Source organism: Pelophylax lessonae (genome assembly GCF_965119305.1).
Source record: "Pelophylax lessonae genome assembly, chromosome: 2".
NCBI lineage: Eukaryota > Metazoa > Chordata > Amphibia > Anura > Ranidae > Pelophylax > Pelophylax lessonae.
The window spans coordinates 426469722-426491151 of NC_138769.1; the positions used below are offsets into that span (position 1 = coordinate 426469722).

Here is a 21430-nt window from a genome sequence, read left to right on the forward strand (position 1 = left end):
GGACTATTCTTCCTCCATGCGCGCCGCCCACTGCCTCTTCTCTGATGGCGGGTGGGAAGGTGACGTCGGGACGGGGGGGGGGGGGGGATAGGTAGTAGTGAATGATCAGGTCTGAAGGGGATCGCATATTGGGATGGGGGGGATCACAGTGTTGTGTTGAATTTGGGGGAGATCATATATTGGTGGGGGGGCAGTGCTGAATCGTCAGCCCCGAGTGTCAGTGGTGAATTGTGTGTTGGGGAATGATAGCAGTATTGAATTTGGGGGAGATCACATTTTGTGGGGTGTAAGGGGGGGGGGGTGACACAGCAGTGGTGAATTTGGTGGGGGATCACATATTAGGGTGGGGGGGGTGTCAGTGGTGAATTGTGTGGTTTTGGGGGGGCTACACCACCATTGTATCATACCCCCCCGCACACAATTCACCGCTGATCTCCTCACCAAATTCACCACTGCTTTGTCATTCCCTCCGAATGACAAAGCAGTGGTGAATTTGGTGAGGAGATCAGCGGTGAATTGTGTGCGGGGGGGTATGATACAATGGTGGTGATCGGTGAATTTGGTGGGGAGATCACATGTTGGGGTGGGGGGGGGGGTGTCAGTGGTGAAATGTGTGGGGTATGACACAGCAGTGGTGAATTTGGTGAGATTACATATTGGTGGGGGTGTCAGTGGTGGTAAGGGGGGGGGATGACACAGCAGTGGTGAATTTTGTGGGGAAATCACATATTGGTAGGGGGTTTGTGCCACAGACCCCTACCAATATGTGATTTCACCACTGCTGTGTCATCCCCCCTTACCACCACTGACACCCCCCCCCCAATATGTGATCTCCCCACCAAAGTCAGCACTGCTGTGTCACGCCCCCACCCCCGACACCACACAATTCACCACAGAGTCTAAAAAAAGTCACAGAGTCTAAAAAAAAAAAGCAATTCCAGAGAGAGAGAGGTTGGAATTGCTTTGACAAAATTTGTTTCCCACCATATTAAGGGCTGCTTCCAAAGCCTATAAATGTAGCACACTGACACCCCCCTCCCCCCCTCCCCTTGCTACTGTGCTTCAGAATCGGAACTTACACAGATAAGCACAGTAGCAGAGCAGCAGACTCTTATCTCCATTCTCCTGCACGAACTTCACAGAAGCACAGTAGCAGCCAGCAGAGCAGACTAGAAATATCCACCTACCTGTCACAACCTGTGGGTGGCTGCCGGCTGGGCTGGCTGAGAGATGTCTTCCGCTCTCTTCTCTCTCTGCACTCTGGCTGCCCCCCGCGGCGGGAACGTGTGGCCCCGCCCCTCAGCTGAGCAAGAGTGTGTAGGCACCTCCAGGGACAGACTGCTGTGGGGCCCCCCCCCTCAACCACGGGGCCTCGGGCAGTGCCGCCCGACTGCCCGAATGATCAGTCTTCCCCTTGCCCGCCTGCATATAGTGTCACGCTGCCTCCGCTCCGCTGACAGGGGGCGGCTGGGGGCCCCTGGACACTCGGGGCCCTGGGCAGTTGCCCAGTTTGCCCCCCCCTAACGCCGGCCCTGCCTGGAAGCTCAGGTCCTGAATCTAGGGAAGCAGCTGGCAACACTGAGACGAATGTCCATACCGGAGGAGAGCCAGGATCGTACCAGTCAGGTGCAGGCAGGGGTCTGCACAGAGGTGGGCGGAGTATTGGAGGTGCAGGCATCAGAGCAGAGTAGAGGGGTGACAGTTAGGAGGGGTAGAAGGGGACAAGGCAAGGAGGCTGATCCTGGGCTGGAGCACCCCAATAGATACGCCCCGTTGAGTGATGTTGGGGAAACCAGTCAGGGACCAGCATTGCTGGAGCAGAGCGAGGCCCCTAGCTGCCAGGGGAAGAACTCCTCCAGTGAGGCCGGGAGAAAGGGAAAGGAAAGACAGGTGCTGGTGGTAGGGGACTCAATTATTAGAAGGACAGACATTATAATCTGTCACAAAGACCGTGTGCGCTGAACAGTCTGTTGTTTGCCGGGCGCTCGGGTTTGGCACATCGCAGGTCGGGTGGACAGATTATTGGCTGGGGCTGGGGAAGACCCAGCTGTCATGGTACACGTGGGTACCAATGACATAGGCAGAGGAAGATGGAGAGTCCTAAACGATTTCAGGGACTTAGGAGCTAAGTTGAGGAGTAGGACCTCCAAGGTAGTATTTTCAGAAATACTACCTGTACCTCGAGCCACACCAGATAGGCAGCGGGAGACTAGGGAAGTTAACAAGTGGCTGAGGAGCTGGTGTAGTAAGGAGGGTTTTGGGTTCCTGGAGAACTGGGCCGACTTCTCAGTCGGCCACCGGCTCTTTGGTAGGGACGGATTGCACCTAAATGGGGAGGGTGCAGCCGTACTGGGTGAGAGGATGGCCAAAAAGTTATAGGGGCAGAGGGTTAGAGGGCAGAAATGGGAGCATTAGCGGTAGGGTGTTCGGAGCTCCTAAACCCAGGGTGGGTATGGGGAAAAATCAAGAGAGCAGCCTAAAACATCAAATGAGGATATATGTAACCGGTCAAAATTAAGAGGTTTGTATACCAATGCCAGAAGCCTGGCCAACAAGATGGGAGAGCTGGAGCTACTGATGTTTGAGGAGGACTTAGATTTTGTGGGGATAACAGAGACTTGGTTTGACAGCTATCATGACTGGATGGCGACCATTCAGGGGTATTCCCTTTATCGCAGAGATAGAGAAGGTAAAAAAGGGGGATGGGGTATGTCTGTATATTAAGAACAGTATACAAATAAATATGAGGGATGATATTAATAATGGAGCTATGGATGAGGCAGAATCCCTATGGGTAGAGCTTCAAAGGGAAGGCACGGTGGGGAAGGTAATATTGGGCGTATGATATAGGCCCCCCAACCAGAGGGAGGAGGGGGAGGCGGACCTCATTTTACAGATAGGATTGGCAGCAAGGATGGGAAATGTTATTATAATGGGGGACTTTAATTATCCAGATATAGACTGGGCAGAAGGAACCGTACACTCAGCCAAGGCTCGGCAGTTCCTAAATGTTTTGCAGGACAATTTCATGGGTCAGATGGTGAATGCACCGACAAGAAACAATGCTGTACTTGACCTACTGATTGCCAACAATACAGACCTGCTCACGGATATAGAAATACGGGGCAACTTGGGAAACAGTGACCATAGGTCAATAAGTTTCAGTATTAATTACAGTAATAGGAAGCACAAGGGTAATATAAGGACACTGAATTTCAAAAGAGCCAATTTCCCAAAACTGCGCTCGCTGCTAGAAAATATCAAATGGGCTAGAACCCTGGGAACAAAGAACACAGAGGAAAAATGGGAGTGCTTCAAGAGCATACTTAACAAGGGGATTGGTCAGTGCATTCTAAAGGGAAATAAATTTAAAAGAGTAAAACTAAACCCTGGGTGGCTAAACTCCAACATAAAAATGCATATTAGTGCTAAAGAAAGGGCCTTCAAAAAATACAAGAATGAGGAGTCATTGGCAGCATTTAAGCATTACAAAGAGTGCAATAAGAAATGTAAAGACGAAATCAGGGCGGCTAAAATAGAACACGAGAGACATATAGCGGAGGAGAGTAAAAAGAACCCCAAGAAATTCTTTAAGTATATTAACAGTAAGAAAGCGAGGCCAGAACACATTGGCCCCATAAAAGATGACAAAGGAAATATGGCCACTGAGGACAGAGAAAAGGCGAAAGTGTTAAATAATTTCTTCTCTTCAGTCTTCACAAAAGAATCGGGGGGCTACACGAACCCAGCTTGTAAGGCCGAACTTAACAACACACCTCAGGAAGTGCCGCCATGGCTAACAGAAGATAGACTTAGAACTAAACTAGAGAAACTTAACATAAATAAATCACCGGGACCGGATGGCTTGCACCCGAGGGTTCTTAAAGAGCTCAGCCAGGTGATTGCCAGACCATTATTCTTGATCTTTAAGGATAGTTTACAGACGGGTATGATGCCAGCTGATTGGAAAAAAGCCAACGTGGTACCAATATTTAAAAAGGGGCCAAGATATATCCCGGTATAGGCCGGTCAGCCTAACATCTGTAGTTTGCAAGATTTTGGAGGGGATGTTAAGGGACCACATACAAGACTTTAGTAATGAAAATGGTATTATTAGTAGTAATCAGCATGGATTCATGAAAAATTGTTCTTGCCAAACCAATCTATTAACCTTCTACGATGAAGTGAGCTGCCACCTAGATAAAGGAAAGCCTGTGGATGTGGTGTATCTGGACTTTGCAAAGGCCTTTGACACCGTTCCCCACAAACGCTTACTGTACAAACTAAGGAAGGTAGGTATGGACCATAACGTGAGTACCTGGATAGAGAACTGGCTCCAGGGGAGAGTCCAGATGGTGGTGATTAATGGGGAGTACTCTGATTGGGCGGGTGTGGAAAGTGGGGTCCCCCAGGGTTCTGTCCTGGGACCAATCCTGTTTAATTTATTCATAAATGATCTAGAGGAGGGGATATCTAGTACAATCTCAGTATTTGCAGATGATACTAAACTAGGCATGCCAATATCTTCTATGCAGGATGTGGAAACCTTACAAGCGGACCTGAACAAAATAATGGGGTGGGCAACTACATGGCAGATGAGGTTTAATGTTGAAAAAATGTAAAGTAATGCACTTGGGGGCCAGAAACCAGAAAGCAAGCTACTCACTAGGGGGGGGGGACCTCTGGGTGAGTCTAGGATGGAAAAGGACCTGGGGGTACTGGTACACAACAGGCTTGGCAGTGGCATGCAATGCCAAGCCGCTGCAAGCAAAGCCAACAGAATACTGGGATGTATAAAAAAGGGGATTCACTCCAGAAATAAAGAGATTATTCTCCCGCTCTACAAGACTCTGGTCCGGCCACATCTGGAGTATGCTGTCCAGTTCTGGGCACCGGTCCGCAGGAAGGATGTGCTGGAACTGGAAAGAGTCCAGAGAAGGGCAACAAAAATAATTAGGGGAATGGAGGACATCAGCTATGAGGAAAGACTACAAGCACTGAACTTATTCTCTCTGGAGAAGAGATGATTGAGGGGGGATATGATATCAATGTACAAATACTGTACTGGCGACCCTAGCATAAGGAACAAACTATTCAGAGAAAGGAGATACAACAAGACACGTGGCCACTCACTAAAACTAGAGGAAAAGCGGTTTAACCTTAAAGTGCGTAAGGGGTTCTTCACTGTAATAGCGGTAAGGATGTGGAATTCTCTTCCACAAGCAGTCGTATCAGCAGGGAGCATTGATAGTTTCAAAAAACTATTAGATGGGCACCTTAAAGACCACAACATACAGGGGTATACAATGTACAGTTAACAGCAAACACACACACACATCATAGGTTGAACTGGATGGACGGATGTCTTTTTTCAACCTCACTAACTATGTAACTATAAGGATACTAAAGTGTGTCTAAACAAAATTGTTATTGTAGCTTATCAGTCCTTTGAAATGGTAGCTGCAATATGTATACGTTTTTTTTCTTTATACTTTTGGTGATCCTGCCAGTAACACACTTGTCTTGGAGTGACTCACTCACCATATTGTATCTATGGAGGATCAGTGTTGTCACCTTAGAACAGGATTACAGAACATCTTCCTTTCTCCATAACATACGAGGATTTTTGCTCTGTAGTTCACAGTAGTAACACTGTTGAGATTTCTGTGCAGCGTTCTTAGCTGGTTACAGGAAGTAAGGAGCTCACTGGACTTCTGCCAGAAGCAACAGATATTTTTCTGTACTTGCAGTATTTGTAAAGTGACAAAAAATGGGTAAACATGCTTTTATTAGAGTCGGTTCACACTATGGCGACACGACTTCGGGGGCAACTAGTGAAGTCGCCATGCACCGTGACTTCGGTGCGACTTGCACGGACTTCAGATAATGGAAGTCAATGCAAGTCGCTCCGACTTCGGTCAAAAGTAGTGCAGGAACTATTTTCAAAGTCGGAGCGACTTGAGTCCCTCCTATTAGAACGGTTCCAATGGCACTGAATGGACCGCGACTTGTCAGGCGGCCAAGTCACCTGACAAGTCGCGGTAGTGTGAACCGGGACTTAGAGAGTTGTGGTGTTTTTTGCCCATACATACTCTTTAAATATTGTTTTTTATTTGAAGAGTGCCACAAAAGTTGAATGATGTAATCAAATTGTTCAACTTGTTGCCTCTGACATCTAACTCAATATATTTGTGATAAATGTATCAATATTGTGACATTACTATTGCTACTAAATTGCATCTTGTTTTCTCTCTGTTAGACGCGACAATGAGTTGAAGTTGAACCATGATTGGCTGTGCTTCCTGGCCCCAGAAATAGTACGTGAGATGGCTCCTGGGAAGGATGAAGATAAATTTCCATTTTCCAAAGCTGCTGATGTTTATGCTTTTGGGTAAGGTTAAATGTTATGTGTGAGTCATATGAGCCTGGCCTATGTAAAGAGTCACATGATTGTACTGACTTTGTCACATGGCAGTGATCTGTTGAAGTGTATATCTAAACCCAAGAACAATAATGTTAAAAATTCTAGCTTACCAGGCCCTAGATATAATGACTGCAATAGTTTTTTCAAGATTCTTTTACCTTTATTTTTACCTGCCAGTAACGCACTTCCTGTCCTAGGGTGTCAATGCTCACCATCTGTGATCTGTGTAGAAGCGGTGTTTTTGCCTCAGGACAGGACTACATGAAACATTCCCCTCCTCTCCATAACATAGATAAGAGGTGCACTGAAGTACACAAATATAGCTTGAAACAATGTTAACTGATAAGAATGCAGCACTGGCAAAGACCACAGGAAATTATCAGCCCAAAAGGTTCAAAATCAACATATTTTTTACCAATTGAGCCATTTCAATAAAACCTTTTCAGCACTATATTTAACAGACAAAAAAAAAAACCTAGCAAATTAAAGACATTCATTTTTTAGTGTTTTCATACTTTCTAAGCTCGTTTTTTTCTGTTGAACATAAAGAGCAACTTCAAACTTTTAAAAAACAAAAAAACGAAATTAAGTCAGCAGCTATCACTACAGGTAATCGCTGGCTGTGCGGACAGCCATGATTATCTGCGGCCATCAGCAACATGTCATAGTGAATTGGGCTGGTGGGCGCACCTAGCTCCTCAGAGCCGCAGAAGATTCCTGCTACTACAATTCGCACTGATGTAAATCTCCGGTGTGAATGTAGCCTAATTGTCACTGAGAAGATTCTAAAAGCACTGGGCTTCAGCATCTTCTTGTGCGTATTGGAGTACCTGTAGTCGTCAGGATCTCATTGGCAGGATGACCCTACACCATGGAAGCTGGAGGAATGGTAAGTATAATATTTTTTTTTCTTCTTGACTGTCAGTCACAGTTCTCTGCTCACTGGAGTTCCGGGCTGTGGAGGTTACTGGCTAAGGCTGTCAGCATCATGCTGAGAGGCTGAGCCAGCTGCTGGTACAGGCGTCTGGGTGCATCCCAAAAATAAAGTCGGGATCTCTCCTGGACCTGCTGAATGACATCTGCTGACAGCAGACTTTAGCCTGCTGTCAGCTGAAACCATGACCCACAGAAGAAGCAGGGAAAAAACGCTTTGTACCTACTTCTGCTTTAAGGTTTAAAACCGTTTCAAGTAATATATTATGTTTACTATTTATTCAGGTTAATATGAAATATTGCATTGCTTCTTATTTACCGTGTTCATCCAACAGGTATCTACTGTCTATTCATTGCCATTTTTTCCTTAGTTTACTTTTCTGATGTATAAAAAGAAAAAAATTTAATTTGATCCCCTGCTTTTTAGCTTTCTTCAGAATTCACACACTATAAGAAAATCGGGCAAACGATTGTCTGGTTTTCCTCGATGTTTCACAGCAAGTCGAGGATGGAACTATTGTATGAAAATTCTCGTACTACAAAGACTTTTTTTTTGTTGTCTGTTTCTGATCATGTGCAGTCTTTCCTATCTGATTTTTCTCATATAAAAACGGATTACATTAAAAGCAAAAGTTAGTTCTGTTCATGTACGAAAAAACTTTTGGTGCTTGGCAAGTCTGAATTAGATGTTGAAAGTTGTATACTCACTAATTGAAAATCGAACGATCGTGCCTCGTATGGAATTTTTTTTCCAATTTTCTTATAGTGTGTACCCTACTTTTAATGAGGAGGGACCCAACCCCTTTCCTGTCTGTTCATGTGACTGTAGCATCTGCTGGAGAGTGACTCTACAAGTGTGCCGTCTTATCAGAAAACTTAGAAGACTTTTAGAAACCGTGTCATGGAAGCACACTCTATTAATAGTTTTTTTTATGTAAATTTGTATCAAATTCAACCAAAATATTTTAATAAAATGACTGTGTGTTTTAATATATATATTTTTTTTTCAATATCTATAAAGAACCGTGTGGTATGAACTTCAGGCTCGAGATTGGCCTTTCAAAAATCAAGCAGTTGAGGCTCTTATATGGCAAGTTGGAAGTGGAGAAGGTGTAAAGCAGCTATTGTCCACTATAAGTCTGGGCAAAGAGGTTACTGTAAGTATTCTGTAAAGAATAATAAAATCTCAGTATTACCTGCACTTACAATAACTAAAAAATGTTGTGACACTAGCGGCTATATAACAATCGGGTATAATTGAAACGTGCATAAACCACAGCGATATAGCACTCTATGCACAACACACTTCTACGATGAAACTTGGAACCATGAAAAGTAACAAAGTCTACAATTTTATTTAAATAAATATCAGAAGTAATCCAGGAACTCACACTTTTATAGACATTCCACCAAGAAAAGAATGCCCATACTATAAAAAGGTATCTCCTAATACAGTACTCTTCCTTATGCACCCTATGCAACACTGATATAAAGTGGAATACAGACACCCACTAGTGCTTTTAGGCTCCCCCAAATGCATTATGATATGTAAGCAGTTCTCCAGCACCTCTCTGACCTGTCAATGTGGCCTAACTGATTCAGTCATGTGGTCTTCCGGTTCACTTTGTCACACTGGTCCATGCAATCCATTGATATGCCTGCACAATCCACAAATTATGCCCAGGAACATGAGTTTCTACCCTGCTGCATCTGCCACAGTTGCTGCCTCCCTTGCAACTACCAATATGCCAACTTCCCCTATTAGGTTGTTGCTTGGCACCTCTTCAACACACCTTATGATTGGTCATTGAGTCCACCTTTCACATTGATTAACCAATCATGAGCCACGGAGAGGGGTAGGACAATGACCACCAACCTACTAGTCCAATTGAGTATTTGCATTTTAGAGTAACACAGATTTTGGAGCACCCTGGAAAAGAACAATGGAATTTTTGTACTGCAATGTTTGTTGGTGCTAACATTGTGATCTCATTTTACAGAGACAAAACTAAGTACACAAATGCTTTAAGGTTTTATTCTTCTTATTTTTTCCAAACCTTTGTAGGAGATTCTTGCTGCATGCTGGGCTTTTGATGTCAATGAAAGGCCAAGCTTTACCCTTCTTATGGACATGCTGGAAAAGCTGCCAAAACTTAACCGGAGGTTGTCACATCCAGGTCACTTCTGGAAATCTGCAGAGTGAGTAGCTGGGAACTTTATGCTATTAACACCATTGGCTGTAGGCACACACATGCATCTGTGCCATTTCATAGGAAACAGTGTGATACATTTATAACTGCTAGACAGCTGAGAGTAGAATGATCCTGAATGCGGAGGGGAAATATAGTTCTAGGAGTCATGAGGCTTCTGGCTGGTAAAAATTTGCACACATGACAAAAAAATAAGGGTCTGTATGTGCTTATTATACAATATTTCTCAGCCAAACCACCCAAAGGATCCGCAGAGGTAACTATTTATCAAATCAAAAAGATCTGGTAATATGCCTGTATAGGTGATGTACTTTATGAACTATTATTATTAACAATAATAAAATATAGCTAAAGCAGTACTTGAGAATATTGGTAACAGAAAGAAGAGCATTGCTTTCTATGCAGAGCAGTGTCTGGAAAGGTAAGTGAAACATGGGACCATAAAAAAAGAGTGAAAACATGAGACACGTGCTGTATTTCACCTGTAAGGACTATGGAGACTGCCATTGCTGACTTTCTTCTTAAAGTGCTGATTATCTGACTTCTTTGTTTATCATCTGGCAAAACTTTCCATGTTTGTGACCCAGAACATGTATGCACAACAGCAGTTCTGATATAACTTGCTGCAAGCTCAGTTTGAGGCAGCAACTCAAGGCACTGATGCCATTGAGACCGTGAGAAATTTTCAGCAATGGCAGCGTTCTTATAACGCTTCATACAGTGTGAGACAGTTTGTGAGTTTGCAGATGCAGACACTGGGATCATTTGCCTCTGTGGTGCCTTTTACTAGTTGTGCCACTGCAGAATCTCACAGTTCATCTGCTGCGCAGGTGTACCGGTCTTCTATAATGCAGTGCACTGTAAGGTTGGCAAATCGCAATGGTCATCTAGGACATCAACCTCAAATAGTGCAGGTACTAGAAGCATGCTGGCATTGGAAGGACAGCAGAGTCAAGATTTTGCAGCAATGGATCTAGTAATGGGCTCTGTAGAGGTAAGCAGGACTTAAACATTATACTCACCTCCTCACAAGCTGTAGAATAACGCTTCCTGCAGTCCTTCTTTAACAGGCATGTAAAGACTAAATGACAGTGAAATTGGAGAGTCATTCGTTTTGTTCTATATACAGGTGGCCTCCAGGTTACAAACATCCTACTTACAAACGGAGGGAGACAATAGGAAGCGAGTAGAAATCTAGCCCTAGGAAGGGAAATGTATTCCTGTAAGAGTTCTCATGGGAAAAATGTGTCTCCGCTGAAGCTTTATTACCAATCCTTGTTTCTACAACAACCCAAAATTTTCAAAATACAGTTGTCACAGGGACAGAAAGTGAGGTGAAATCTTCTGAACAGGGGTACAGACAGCAAAACAAATGTTACAGGGGTGTTAACCCTTCCCTATGCTATCCAAAAAACTTAAAAATTATTCTTTTGGCTGGGGCTGCACTTAAGAAATGTACCTGTTCCGATTTACAAACAAATTCGACTTAAGGACAAACCTACAGTCCCTATCTTGTTTGTAACCCGGGGGCCGCCTATATAGGAAAAGTGGCCATTAACAATGATCTAATAAAAAGGAACTTGTTAATGCACTCAGGAGTTAAAAGTGTCTTAGGTGGGCAGTTGACAAGACAACTGTAAGACCTCAAGTGACCCCAAGTGACAAAGATAAATATAGGGTTAGTATAAATATTTCATTGAAACATTATTTTATAACTTTTAGAGTCGGTTCACACTGGGGCGACACGACTCTGTACTACTTCGGGGGCGACTTGTGCATTCCCATGCACCACGACTTCGGAGCGACTTGCATGGACTTCACATAATGGAAGTCTATGCAAGTCGCTCCAAGGTCGCCCTAAAGTAGTACAGGACCCTTTTTCTAAGTCGGAGCGACTTGTGTCGCTCCTATTAGAACGGTTCCTGTAGCGGTCAATGGACCGCGAGGGAGCGCGACTTGTCAGGCTGACAAGTCGCCTGACAAGTCGCGCTAGTGTGGACCGAGTCTTAGCATACAGCATTTTTCTTATTAAGATACATATGTTTGCCTGCAAAATTTCTTGAAAGTTTTGTAAATGTAATAATAATCATTTTGTTTTTACCTACCTTCCTCTTTGGAATATGTTGTTGATGTCCTCGTCACTGCATTTCCTCTTTCCATTCTCCATGATCCTGCTGTGGGGCCTGGCGCACCTTGGATATCTCTGCAATGATTTGTACTGCTGACCCTTCATTATGCCTTCATGCTGCTTTATTTCCTTCTGCATCTCTCTCATTTTCTCATTTCTTTTTTAATGGACAATTCTAAAGACAATGGCACAACTTTTACAAAAAGGACCAATTCTACCAGCATGGTGTTCACATTCACTGCCCAGTAGCTAACAAATAAATTGTCTGGTTCATTCCATGTTAAACCAGCATTCCTCATTGTGTTATTGTACTGAAATAATTCTATTGTTTAGTCCTAGGTAATTTATCTTTTTATAGTGGAAAAAAGAAATGATACAGGGTTATATCTTACTGAGATACTGAGTTTCTGTTAGAAAAATGTACGTATGCGTTGAAGAAGATTCATTATAACGCTCATTGCAGGATACCACCAAAAGTGTATACCACTTTGTAGGGATTGACAGATATCGGTTTTTCGTTGCCGATACCGATATTTTGGCCATCACATATCGGTATCGGCTGATATGGGCCGATATTTTGTACATCCTATGTCAGGGTCCAAGACTAGTCTTCTCCTCCTCCAACCATTAGGTGGTGATGCTCATGTAAGGGTAAAATGATGTCACATAGCATAATTCTGCTTATAAATGTTATTGAATATGCCACTCACATATGTACAAATTAAAGATCTAAGCAATTCCACATTCGCAGATCGGTATCTCTCACCCACTTGCCGTAAGTGATACCCGGGTGATACCGCTCCGTTCAGCATCCACTCAATACTGCTTTGTCTCTCACCAGCTCCATCTCCCACCCACCCGATACTGATCCGTCTCTCTCACCCACTTGCCGTAAGTGACACCCGGGTGATACCGCTCTGTCCGGCATCACCCGGGTATCACGGCAAGAGGGTGAGAGATACCGATCTGACAGCTGATCTGCTAATGTATAATTGCTTATATCTTTAAATGGTACATATGTGAGTGACATATTCAATAACATTTGTAAATGGAATTATGCTATGTGACATAATTTTACCCTTACATGAGCAATATTTGGAATATCGGCAATATCGGCCATTTCTGGGGCTGATACAGATATATCGGCAAAAGTCAATATCAGGCCTCCATATATATGTGGCAAAAGTCAATAGCGGCCCTCGATATATCGGCCTTGTCGATCATCGGCCGATCCCTACCACTTTGTACCATTTGGTATACAGAATGGCTGCCAGAAGAAACCTTGATTTTTGGCATCTTATTAATCACAGAGAATGTGTATTCCTCAGAACTGTTTAATTATAAAACAGCCCCAGATGCCTTGAGAGACCAGTGTGAGAAATGTGTATTTCTTTTTTTAAGCTGACCAGGAAATTCGTTCATGTGTATATGAAGGGCACAGTTTATACTCAAAGAAGTCTTCATTTTGCTATATTGGTATGGGTTCAATGTAGCACATGAAAAGTTCAGGGTCAGTAAATCTTCAGTATGGTGTAGTACAGCCAGGACGGGATTCTTAAAGTGCCTGTAAACCAAAAATACAAATATGCACCCCCCTTTTTTTAAAATACACAGATCAGCGCTGCAGCTATTGGCTACAACTGCTGATCAAATACTGGTTTGCCAGCATGACTGTACAACAGAAGCCGGTCTTTAGACCGAGGAGGAGTTACACATACTGAAATTCATACGGTTCCTCCTGAACCGGCTGAATTTCGATACGTGTGTACGCGGCATTAGCCCCACAGAGTGGAAGAACAGTTACTTAACCTGTCAAATATGATCAAACTTAAAAAAGGTATTTCTAGAGCATTTTTTTTGTTGATTTTAACTGAAAATGCATGTTTATTTTTCATAACATAATATCTAGAGAGGAGCTGAAGGTTTACAGTCACTTTAAGCCTAACAAGTAAAGATTTGTGCAGCAATGGTGGTCAGCTGTTGGTTGGTGTAAGTGTTAGTGTACTCTTAGACTGTCCATACACAGGTTGAATTCGGAAGGAATTTTCTTTAGAAAATCGTATCTAAGATTTTTCGTTCAAATTTCGCACTATTAGAGGGCCACAGCATCGGCCAATTTTCGTGCGGCCATCAAATTTGAGTGATCGGGCATGTCGGAAATGTTTTGAAAAATGAATGATTTGCTAATCAATGATGGGAGAGTCATGTGAGAAATATAATCAAAAAAGAAATGTGCATGAGCACAAGAAAAGAAAATTCCTGGAAAGAAAAGAAGATTCCCAGCCATGAAAATTCTTTTCTGTAGCATCATGAGGCAAAATTGAAGGCTTGGTTGGTCGAATTTCGAAATCAATGATGGCATCATTATATCACAAAAACGTCTGCTTTTCAAAATAAAATTTGTTTGGAATTCGACCCATGTATGGCCTAAAGCAGTGGTCCTCAACCCTGGCCTACAGGGCCCACTAACAGGCCAGATTTTCAAGATAACTGAAATACATCCCAGGTGATATCATTTGCTGCTCAGTGATTGCAGTACTCTAGTCTGCATCTCCCCAAGGTAATACCTAAAATCTGACCTGTTAGTGGGCCCTGTAGGCCAGGGTTGAGGACCACTGGCCTAAAGGATTCCTTTCCTATTAAACTTCTTTACCTGACAATTGGGAACCCAAAAACTGCTTCCAAGGTTAGTTGGGATAATGAAGAAGATTTACTAAAACGGGTGAACTCAAAATCTGGTGCTGCTGTGCATGGTAGCCAATCAGCTTCTAACCTTAGCTTATTCAATTAAGCTTTGCCAATAAAAAATGGAAGCTGATTTCTATGCACAGTTGCACAAGATTTTGCACTCTTCTGTTTTAGTAAATAACCGCCAATGATGCACAGCTTGCACACTGAATTGTCGCTGTGCTATCCGGCTTGTGTTTTTTACAGCTTTACTCATCTTTAGGACTATTTATTCTATGTAGATGAGCAGAATTGTTAGCAGACCCTGTTAGTTACTGCATCCTCCTATTATTGTGCCAAAAATAATTTGCAACCTTTCTTATCAACTTGTGACTTATGTCCTTACTAATATGAACATCTTCACTCATCCTTTATTACTAATTACTTATACAGCCAAGATTATTGTTGATTAACAATGTTTTCTCCTCCTCATAGGTTATAGCTGCTGGCAATTTAACTGGTTCTGCCTTGCATGCTTCCATGCGTCTTCTGCTAATCTACAGCTTCGTGGATACTTACCTTCCATCTACAAAACAAATAATCACCAATATTAGAAAACCTTTTTAACCCTTGGATGTCTCTGCTGCTTTGATCTTTTCCCGTCTACTGTTCTCTTGGTGTGGGCTGTTTGCTTGAATAACCGGTTCTGACTGCAGAAAAACTACTTGGCACTAATCGTAGGACCAGCTATGTATCTAGTTTCACAAGCACCACGAGCCAGCAGTAACTTTTTCTAAAACAGGGTTACCAGCATTTTAGTGAAATCATTGCACTGAGTGCTTTTCTTCTGTGTCCTTCTAACAAGCACTTTTGCAGCTTTTGTGTGTGAGTGTGTGTGTGTGTATGTATTTTTAAGATTGTCCATCAAATGGCAGCACTTTACAATTTGCACAATCTTCCTACTTTGTCTTGCAATTTATGAAGTCAATATCTGTCCTGTGTAAGTTTCTGATGAACAAACGAAAAAAACAACTCTAAAAAATTGCAAATTATTTAGAGATAGTCCTTTAAAGTGGAGGAAAAATTTAAAACATTGAGGTGCATCCAACAGTCAATAATTATATTCTGCAATTATTCTATAGTGAACTAAAAAAAAAAAAAAAAAAAAATTTGGGCTGCTAGAAGCCATACATCCATCACCATCCCCTTTTTAATACTTTTAAGTGATACCTGCTTGTGAGAATGGTGCTGTTATTTTTACAACAAATGCCTGTATTATTCCCAGCATATGTTTACATAAAATATTGAATTGATACTGCCTGTACACAAAAATAGGAAGTTACAAGTTGCAGTCTTCTAACATTTTTACTCAACCCCCCTTTCCTAGTTATTTTGGGACTTTCCATTGCACTGTATCTGGTCCTCCAAGTTTCTGTACCTAGAATATATTAGTAGTCAACCACACCATAACCCAAACCCCCCCTGGACCACACCAGCCCACACACCGGTCGCCGCCTCACTCACCCTGGACATGTGGAGGGCAGTTGGCGACTTCCCCCTCGCTCGGTCTCCTGCGTCTCCTCCCTCCTCGGCCAATGACAACTATTCATTCGCTATTGTCACACAATTGGGTGGGCTCGGGGGACACAGTGCTCTGCCCCCCACCCTTTTTTGAAGCCTATTAGAGCCTCTGGCTCTAATAACTTGCTTCAAAGAAAAAAAAACCCATTGGAATCCATGTGTCCGGCGCCCTGCATGTAGATTAGGGGGCCGAATGCATGGATAGGGGGGGCGGAGCCCCTGCGCCCCCAATAGACAGGCCGCCCCTGGTTATCACCAGTCTGAAGCTTTTATTTTAGTCTTTGTTCACACTGGCTTCAGCTTGAATGTATGAGAGCTTTTGGCAGGCTTCAAGAAGCTTTGTTGAAGCCTTTGCAGTACCATTTAGCTCTAGTTTGGGAATAACAGCTCAATGGCAGCAGTGACTGTCACTTTAACAAACTGCTAGAGGCTTTACTACTACTTGTTGAAACCCGGCGGAAGCCTGGTACCAGCTTGTTTAATCCTTTACAGGTACTTATATAGCGCTATCAAAATCGAATGGGTTTAGGTAAATTGTAATGCATTATTTAAACATTTCTCTAGAATTTCCAAACTAATTATCTACTTCTGGAGTAAAAATCGAATATGTTATTTATGGTGTTAAGGTTTCAACATGCACGACAGACAGGTATAAATTGCCCTTATAAATAAAACCAAGTTTCATGAACAAACAAAAATATTGCTTTTTGACAAACAGAAGTGCAACTTTAAAATAAAAAACCCAAAAAAACTGTAAACTCTATTGGCTGTAATGTCATTGCACATATTACCTGAATATATTACCAACATTAAATATTAAGAAAAAATATAAGAAAAGCCTTTTTCTTAATTTTTTCTCTTTCAGCAGCTTAGTAGATGCCCCTTACTTATGTGGTAGTTCAATACATGTTTAAACTTTAATGTGCTATTAATACAGGCTCTGGATGGAATTGTGTTATTGTGTTGCCGATTTAGGAATGGCCAGCAAGAGTAGTGTTAATTTTGATGTCCATTTTCGATTTAGTTTTAGTCCATAGTCTTTTGACTAAAATGCCATTTTAGTTTTAGTTGTATTTTAGTCATCTGAATTGTTTTAGTCTACTAAAATTGCGTTACTTTAGTCGACAAAATTAACACTGACATTCACATCAGTCCCTGCCCTCAAGGAGCTTACAATCTAAGGTCCCTAACTCATATTCATACATACACATAGAGGCAATTAACCTATCAGCATGTCTTTAGAGTGTGGGAGGAAAACTGAATACCTGGAGGAAGCCCACAAAGGCACAGGGAGAGCATGCAAACTCCAGGCAGGTAGTGTTGTGGTTGGGATTTGAACCAGTGACCCTAGTGCTGTTAGGTTGAAGTGCTAACCACTTAGCCACTGTATGTATCCCCGTAATAACTCTGCATGTACAGAAAATACCTGTTTTTCTGCCAGAAATGCAGTTAGCTCTTATACTACTCAATTACTCCCACTGGCCTCTTGGGATTAACTAACTTGTAGTCACAAGTAAAAAACTAGGGCGGCTATTTAAAAAAAGAAAATTTATATAAATTCCTGCTAAAGAAATCATACTGTAGTTAGTCCATTGACAGATGCAGCCTCATCACCATAAGATGAGTGGGTTTATGCTCCTCCCATCATGAGTAGTCTAGGCAGGAATATTTGAATACACATGCCCAGGGGGCTGTCCCTCCAGGCATAAACCTCCACTGCACAACCCAGCACATCAATTTGTTTTCTGCCTAGAGGAGTAGTAGACCTAGGTTTCCTGCTGGGACTCCGGTCTCAGTTTTTTTTATTCTTTTCAGAATATTTTCTTTTATTTCTGTTTACTCACTTGCTAGCTAGTGTTCAGGGAAGAATTTCCTGGTGATCTACAAGCAATGATGCCGGCTGGGGCTTCGTACTGGATAATCTAGATCCTTATGATCCCCCCAGTCTGGCCTACGAGCGTGAGCAGGTTATAGTTCTGACCTAGGCCTCGCCACGACGGTGCTACCTAGTACGGAGGGGGATGAGTCTGCGAGCGGATGCCTCACCGGGAAGCAACGACGTGGAACGCCCTGAGTCGCAGCGTACCCCTTGGCTAGCAGCACCCCCACTTCGGGTGGGAGTCAGTCTGCCCAGAGCGAAGCCCACCCGCTCCATGGTATGGTGAGTAACTGTGCCCCCCTTGCCCCTGCTGGCCTTGGGGGGGATGTGGGCCCTCCCCTGGGGATAATGGGATTGTGCCTCCTAAGAGATCCCCCTGGTCTGCCCAGTGCCCCATCTGTGTGTCCCTCCCTGTCCCTGCGGGGGCTGTGTGTCTGGAGTGCTCTGGCGCTCGGGGGAGGGGTGACATGGTACCTTGGGCTTGCTGGTCCCTGTAGTGGTTCCTGAGGCCTTCATGTGTCAGTCCCTAGCCGCATAGAGCGCCGTGGGCGCCGCCATCTTAGGTGTGAGCAATGGAATTGTTTCCCTATAGACTTGTATGGGGCAGCCATTTTCCCTGCAGCTTCCTATAGTTTTGTATGGGCATCCATCTTTGTATAGCCCTGGTGCTATACTTGGCAGTGTATCCCTATCAGGCGACATCACTTCCTGTGTTATTTCCTGCTGCTGAGCCAATGTCACTTCCTGCTTCTCTCTCCATGCTGTGGAAAAGGCTGGGTGTCTGAGGTGGTAAAGTATTGAGGGTCCCTGTGGGCATATCCTTGCACTTTCTGCTATCAGTTTGGTTTAAATGGGGCTTCCTGCAGACCACTGCGATCAGTGTTCTTAAAGCTACAGTACTCAGTTTTTTGCAAATTACACTATGGAGTTCCAAACTGGAATTTCACCCTCAGACCCACTCTGTACGACTCCCGGACAGTCCGGATCGCATTCGCTGGCCACAGTTTCAGCTGCCCTGGAAAGCCTGGCGCCTAAAGTTGATTTAGTCATGAAAAAGGTTGATAGTTGTAAACGGCCGCTGCCTTCTCCATCTGTGGAAGTGTTCTCTGATTCAGAGGCTGATGTGGTTCCCCCGGATACTCCCCTTCCTGAGGGGTCGTTGTCCTCGTAAGTCATATGGTGAGGAGGACCTGTCGTCTTCAGCTACAGCGCGGGAACCCGCTTTGGTGGAAGCCCTATTATTTCAGTGCGGGATACTTTAAAATTGGCTGCTGAGTCCATGCCGGCAGGGACCGGGTGGCTTTTGGCTTCCAGAAGTCTCCAAAACCCGACAGGGTTTTCCCTTGTCCCGACACTTTTCACGATATTGTGAATGACCAATGGCGGCGCGTTAAGCACACGTTAGTAGTGCCAAAACACTTTTAAATGCCGGTATGCTTTTGCTGAAAAGGTTTCCAATAATTGGACAGTGCCACCTAAAGTGGACCATCCTGTTTCCAGATTAAACAAATCTACTCTTGTGCCTGTGGAGGATTCCCCAGTTTTTACGGACCTGTGGCTAGGCAGGTGGAATCCCTTTCCCGCCACCTTCACGTGCTGGCAGGTTCCATTATGAAACCGTTTTTTGTGCTCGTCTCACAGACGGTGACAGAATGGATTAGGGGTTTGCGGGAGTCTTTGGACCCTGAGACTGTTCCTCCAGAACAGCTGGAACTGTTGGACCAGGTGATCCAGGCTCTGGTGTTCCTGTGTGATGCGTCTATGGATGCGGCTCCCCTGGTGGCCAGGTTCTCGGCCGTGGGCATTGTTTTAAGACGCATGGTCAGGTTGAAGGGCTGGTCGGCTGACCAAGCTTCTAAGAAAGCCCTAGCTGATCTCCCCTTTCTGGGTGAGCGTTTGTTTGGCGACTCATTGGATGAGTTGATCTAGGGCTTGACAGGCAGGAAGAGTACTCTTCTTCCTCAATCCTCCAAGGGTAAGACACCCCTTACTAAGCGGGGTCCCTCCTTTTCTGCTCATAAACACTTTTTTCATGCCTCCGGGCACAAGAGAAAGGTAAGCCGTTCAGAACTTCTGGTGGTGCTGTGAAACCCTGGGGCAAGTCCAAGGCGGTCAGTCCGGTGCTGCAGACAAGTCCTCTTCAGCATGAAGGGGCGTCCTCACCCGTCTTAGGTGTGGGGGGACGGCTGCGCTTCTTTCAGGAACCCTGGACTTCCTTCATTCAGGACGAATGGGTTCACGAACTGGTTTGTTTCGGGTACAAGATCGAATTCTGGTTCCGGCCAGGGGACAGTTTTTTTCAGTCAAATCTTCACCTGTCTCTGTAGCGTTTGAAGAATCTGCGGGAGGCTGTGCAAGATCTCCTGGCTCAAGGGGTGACTGTGCCTGTTCCCCAACAGGAACGCTCTCAAGATTTCTATTCAAACCTGTTCACCATGCCCACAAAGGAGGGCAAGGTGCGTCCAATCCTGGACCTCAAGGCTCTGAACCGCTTTGTGCGGGTGCAGAAATTCCGAATGTAGTCCATTCGGTCGTGGTGGCATCTTTGAATCGGGGATTTTCTGGCTTCCATCAATCTCAAAGATGCGTATCTCCACGTCCACATATTGGAGGGACATCAGTGATTTCTCTGCTTCGTGATGGCAGAGGAGAACTTTTAATTTGTGGCGTTACACTTTGGTTTCGCCTCGGCTCCCAGAGTTTTTGCCAGGGTCCTAGTCCCTGTGCTGGCCTTGTTGCGTTGACGAGGTATCTCCATTATGGGGTGTCTGGACGATCTCCTGTTGCGAGCAGTTTCCCATTCAGATCTGCTGGAAAACATCTCCCTCACAATTCGGACCCTTCAGGGTGGACGATCAATGTCACCAAATCTGCCCTGACTCCGTCTGTGCGGGTCAGCTATCTTGGGCTGATCCTCGACTCTGCTCTGGCAAGGGTCTTCCTTCCCTTGGACAAGCTTCAGAAGTTGCAAAGGGCGGTCCAATTGCTGATGGAGGCCGATCAGTCCTCCTTGCGGGCTTGCATGAGGGCCCTGGGTCTGCTGGTCTCGACCTTTGAAGCAAGCCCGCTTGCTCAGTCCCATACGAGACCACTGCAGAAAGAGATTCTGTCACTATGGAACAGAGATCCCCGGTCATTGGGCCAGAAGATTCGGATGAGCCATCTCACGAGCCGGCTCTCTTGGCGGATCCAGTCACCTGTCCTGTGCCATGGCAAGTCCTTCTTGCCGGTGTTTTGGATGGTGGTCACCACGGACGCCAGCCTATCAGGCTGGGTTGGAATGCTGGGGAAGCTCTGCTCAGGGGACTTGGATGTCGGAAGAGTCTTCCTTGCCAATCAATATTCTGGCGCTGAGAGCGATCAAGTTCTGCCTGCTTCACTGGACGAGTCGGCTACACGGCTCTCCGGTTCGGGTCCAGTCAGACAATGCCAAGGTCGTGGCTTACATCAATCATCCAGGGGGCACCAGGAGTGCCCTGGTGGCTAAGATTGTGGTATGACCGGAACACAATGTTCCGGTTCTTTGCGTAGTCCACATCCCGGGTGTGGAGAATTGGCAAGCGGATTACCTGAGTCAGGTATTGGATCAGGGGAGTGGTCCCTGCACC

General features: G+C 44.5%; 1 protein-coding gene across 2 annotated transcripts in view; it reads left to right on the top strand.

Annotated features, from left to right (window-relative positions):
• The window catches only part of KSR1 (kinase suppressor of ras 1), a 276807-nt gene that overhangs the window by 250623 nt on the left and 4754 nt on the right, over nt 1-21430 (top strand). For both annotated transcript variants that reach the window (XM_082245310.1, XM_082245309.1), the window contains 3 exons: nt 6260-6391; nt 8379-8514; nt 9423-9556. In XM_082245310.1, the coding sequence (XP_082101436.1) occupies nt 6260-6391; nt 8379-8514; nt 9423-9556 (402 nt within the window). The remainder of the gene's footprint in view (nt 1-6259; nt 6392-8378; nt 8515-9422; nt 9557-21430) is intronic.